General features: G+C 38.4%; 1 protein-coding gene across 1 annotated transcript; it reads right to left on the minus strand.

Annotated features, from left to right (window-relative positions):
• Positions 1 to 1902: 1902 nt before the first annotated feature.
• Positions 1903 to 4923, minus strand: LOC121754286 (growth-regulating factor 4-like). Its single transcript, XM_042149660.1, has 5 exons — positions 4437 to 4923; positions 4005 to 4257; positions 3275 to 3623; positions 2179 to 2597; positions 1903 to 2082 (listed from the first exon to the last, which is right to left on the minus strand). Exons 2-5 carry the CDS (start codon positions 4210 to 4212, stop codon positions 2075 to 2077), a joined length of 984 nt encoding a protein of 327 aa, XP_042005594.1. The 5' UTR covers positions 4213 to 4257; positions 4437 to 4923; the 3' UTR covers positions 1903 to 2074.
• Between the last annotated feature and the right edge of the window lie 404 nt (positions 4924 to 5327).

A 5327-nucleotide genomic window follows, 5' to 3' on the forward strand; every position in this document is an offset into this window, starting at 1 on the left:
TTTCACATAACATGAAATTAATCCACACAATCAGAGCCAAAAATTGGCTATGATACCAATTGCTGGGGTTTGGAGCCCATTGCACAGCGGAAGACATGCATTCATAAATAAATCATACATATGGATCTATTTGACCGATTATGGGATTAACTGATTCACATGTAAAACATTGAATTGCATACAAGAACGCACAAAAATCATGCTTAAGGAATTAAAATTCTAATTCATGATATTCTACGGTTTAGGATTACCGATCTGATTCTCCAAAGAATCGACGATTGCTTGCGCCTTCTCCACGTGATGTTCTTCGTACTCAACCACGAATCTTCTAATCTGTATCCCGAACTCAGATAATGACCTTTGGGTGGGCAAAGCTTGTCATAATCGAAAAAGGCTTGACTAGAAAGAAGACAGAATATCAGTTTTCTCAAAAACCGATTTTTTCGTCCACTCCCACTGGGGAGCACGAAAATTAAGAGTAAAATCACTTCCTTTTGTCTTCTATTTAGTCTCCTTTATATAGAGTTATGATGGGCCAGATTAGGGATCCATGGAGGTTGGACTTGGGCCAAACCTGTTGGACTTTTACTAATTAAATTGAGCCCCAATTTAATACAAGTCCAATAGAATATTATTATCATCCACTATAGAATAATAATATTGACTACCCGTCCAATCCCAAATTACGAGTAATCCGGGCTTTACCTCTTTAATTTATTATTTCTCGTGTTTAAGATATAAATATCCATTAATTAATTTAAGTCTGCTATTTGACTTTAATTAATTAATATCTTTTTCCAAGAGTTGTCTAGTTCAAAATCTTTATTTATTATTCTGGAATAAATTCCAACCGGCCGGGTTTCTGAATAATAAAACCTTTTTCGATCACCTCTTGAGGATATTATCAAACTGGACTCACCCAGCACACGATTCATTGCAATAACAATACTAGCACCTCTAGACATTGATCACCACTACCCAAGATACCAGGATTCTTGGATTGCGAAAAATCCGCACCATTTGATAAATCAAAGTAGTGCATAATCAATATCGTATGCTCAATGTTATATCAACAATGATTAAGAAATAACAATCACCGAGACCTCGTCTTTCAGTAAATAGCAAGAAAGACTTATCTCAACTGTTAGATCCTTCAGTGCTATACCACACCAGTGTCGTTTATTTCCTAAGGTAAGGAAACATGCGGACTGACACTGCAACCTTTCACGATAGGTAGCCAAAGCCTATCTAGGTTGTGAAATTCTATTTCTCTTCTACAAAGGACCGACTGTGTCACCTTCTGTGAACGTCGTTCACGACCAGTCTACTATGTTGAAGAATTAGACTTGTTTGCTTCTTATACATTTAAATGTTTGAGAAACATCTTATAAATGCTTAAGCAAACACCAATGCGATAAAATTACTTCTTCTCGCCTTAGGTTAAAAGTGGATTGTAGAGTTAATTATATACAAACAATTCTATCCGTGCAACATGCTCGAAATATGCTTTTCAGTATACCAATCCTAACAAATACTTGCTCCAAGCTTTCACCGATATGCGCAGGGAAGGAGAACATCTGGCATTCCAGGCCGATATGGTGGAAGAGCTCTGGGCACGTAGGGGAGCGGGCACATCGTGATAGCCACGACAACGGTTATGTGTTTAGTGATTTTAGCTAATTTTCATTGTATAATTTTTCAATATTAATAATACAACTAAGATTTGATTTTAATAATTTTTTAAATTAGTTAAGTTTTTATTCGTGATTATTTTCATCAGATAATTTTTATTCTGATCCAATTAAAATACACTAACAATTGAATAAATAATGTGATTTGTGGTTGTGGCGTGGCAGTCTATTGGGTTGGACAAATGTTTGTGACTGTGGCATGGCTGTTCCGTGGCGCAACACTCTTAAATAACTAAAAAGCATTATGAGTACAATACAAGCAATACAATCAGTCAACTTGAAGCTGAATCCGATATGACAGAATCAGATGATACAGAGTGTTCTCAGGATACAACACGAGCAATTAGAAGCAGGGACAAATGATTTGCCTCTCGTATCTCTCGTCATCCATCTGCCAGCAACGAAACCAAAAGTTAAGTACACTTCAGTGATTTTTAGCAAAAACCCAAAAAGGGAAAAACAAGCAAAGAAAAGAACTCGGGCTCACCATTTGTAGAGTAAGCAGTTCCTAAAGCAAAATCAGAGGATGCCCTAGGGATTGACATGGACAGCTGAGTAGAGGTGAAGGTACTCTGGCTGGATCCGTCGTTATCGAGATTGGACCACGATTCCTTAGTTGTGGGCCACTCACTGAAGAAGAGATGTTCTTGCTTCAATGTTGTTGCTGAACTGAAATCACTCCCAAATAAGCCGTGCTGCTGCTGTTTTGGCAAGCTAGCATTCATGGGCTCGAAGGCATGAGTCATATATTGTTGAGCAGAAGAAGTGGCTAGATATCGAGAATCGGATCCTTGTTTGAACAAGGAGCTAGAAGAAACATGAGAAGGCGTGAGAGTCCACGTGCCGCAGCCTGCACTAGGACCTAAATCCACACCTCCCGCCCTTCCAGAAGCTTCATGTGAGAAACTATGCCCATCGACATCATCCCAAGAAGAATACGGGAGATTAGAAAAGAGTATAGTTTCCCAAATTGATTATCAATACTCTTATCAATTTTATGGAAAGAAATAAGTGTGAATTTTTCATCATATAACAGCACAAAGTGTATGTAAATTGTAAAATCTAATACACCAATCTCATTGATTTGGTATGTTTCTTTTAACATAAGATCCTTTCTGCCACCAACTTTCACACCGTCCGAACCCAATCCCAACTAACCCCATGAAAAGAAAACACCCCACCAAGCAAATCAGTGAAGCCCAACTAGCAGAATGAGTTGCATTGATCAACAAAGGCAATTGTGTGTGACGAGGAAACTCTTGAATAATCCCATTGCATGCGAATTAGAAGGAGCTTGGTTACTGTTCACCTTAGACAAATGCGTATCCCATTCATACTGTCATCCCACTAACTTTTAACAACTCAACTACAGTACCTCAAGTCGACGGCTACAAAGTTCAATATCATAGTTTTTTAGATCACAAGCATACATAACTACGGAAATTTTAGGCCTGACTTTGTTATGATTAGATTAACAATTCACTTAAGGCTGTAGGATGCGTGCAATGATGTTAGTTCTTAGTACGAACAAACTTTACCTATAGCAGCAAGATCAAACTAAACTATCAAGCTTCAATAAGTACCTGAATTCCCTGCCACTAATCCCATATGGTCCCATATACAGCTTTGATGCATTGCTCCCAACAAATAATCCTTTGGGATTAGCACCAGAGTACAATGGCACCTGTTGAGAGCTTCCACGGTCGATACCTCCCCCATTAGATGAGTGGGGTACTGCAGTCAACAAGGACTGTGATGTCGGTTGAGATTCCACATGCTTTCTTGAACGGTTGCGACCACGGTGCATGTGTCGCTCACAATACTTCGAGTCCGGATGCGCATCTTTAGAGCACCTCCATTTCTTCCCATCTGTTCTCCGGCATCTCCCCGGCTCGGGATCAAACTTCTTTCCATAGTAGGAACAATAGTTCACTGCCATGAAAAATGACTAAAAAGTTAGATGGCATCACAAAATGAAGCATATCATTCTTTATTCCAAACCATTTAGCATCCTCAAAAATATCATGGCCTGTAATCCAAAAATGCATCTTACAAGTTACAACCAGCAAGCAAATCCATTTCTCAATGAATGATACAATAAAGTTGTATATAAACTCAATAGTTGCATTTCCTGTCCAAACAAGAAAACATTTACTCGGATTTTGCAACGAAAAGCTGATAACTTTACAGAAGCCTACACAGATACAACTACATATATGCTTATAACTAAAGAAACACTCCTAATTATCATCTCTTTTTTGCACATAAGAAAGCTCAATGTACACAAACAGTCATAAAAAAAAGACAAATTACAGGCGGGTTGGTTGAAGACACAGGCGGGCAGTCCATCGGAGCTGTGGCGGAACAGCCTAACGAGGTCTGGTGGCATCGGCAGGCCAGCCACTAAGTACTTGTACACTATGGCTTGCTGCTCCAGCTCCTTGAGCTGCACTTGAGTGAATGGTGGAGCCCTATAACCACCATACCCCAGCTCTGCCGTCGTCACCGCCTTCTCGCTCATCAAAATCTCCCCTATTTAACCCACAACACGACTGAAAACAGGAATCTGCAAAAGTAGTTGACAAGATTGCAGTAAGCAAATACATAATAGCCAAACACTGCACACAAACAAGGGAATGATTCCTAGTTTTCCTGCACTTTAATTTCCAACTTTCAATTTTATCCCCTTTTTTTAGGCATAAAATTAGGGTTGAAATTTTTTTCGATTTTCATAAAAGCTGCTACCTTTTGCAGCAGAAACACACACGTGCAGAAATTATGCTGCAACGGCACCGGAAAATGAAGAGCAGGGGCAAAAACAAGGTATGGGTCTAGGGTTTGGGGAAAACATGGAAGAACAATCAGAGAGCAGAAATTGGGCATTAAAAGGTGAGATAATAAGTGAAGATGTTGGGGCGGAAGGAGAAATTGATGATGATTTGGCAGTTGATGGATTAAAGTGGGGCAAATTCCTGGGTGAAAAGGATGGATCGAGAGAATTTAATGAGGAAGGTAGAAGGGGGTGAGAATAGAGGGGGGAAGTGCAACCTCAAAGCTGGGATTGGGTGAGAGTGGGGGTGGCCGTCGTAGTGCAATTAAGGTGGGTGGCGGTGGAGGTGGAGGTGGAGATTGAGATGGAGCTGCGGTGGTCCACCGTCGTTTAACTTGTTGCTTGATTGCTTCTGTTTGATAGTAACATTGCATACTCTCCCAATCTTTGTCGTTTTCTGTCAATTCAATTTTCATTTTGCCTCTCTTCAAAACATAAACATAAACATAAACATAAACATAAACATAAACATAAACACCTTCAACTATATAAATTAGTTACTCCATATATACATAGGAAAATAGATCAAATGGCAATGTTGACAATCCATTCACATATTATCTTCAGAAAATAGGTACTTTTTTTTCTTCTGAAATTAAGTGGAATATAAGTATTAGTAATAGGGAATATTTTAAAATATATGTATAAATATTTAGGGAATTTGATTAAAATTGAAAGATGAGTTTCACAATTTTATTTCTTTATTCTTTAGGATCATTTAATATTGGAATTTTATTTAGTGATATTTATTTTCATAGTATAATGTTATGATTTGATTTGATAGTATTTATTTTATATTATCTAAT

Source organism: Salvia splendens, chromosome 11 (genome assembly GCF_004379255.2).
Source record: "Salvia splendens isolate huo1 chromosome 11, SspV2, whole genome shotgun sequence".
NCBI lineage: Eukaryota > Viridiplantae > Streptophyta > Magnoliopsida > Lamiales > Lamiaceae > Salvia > Salvia splendens.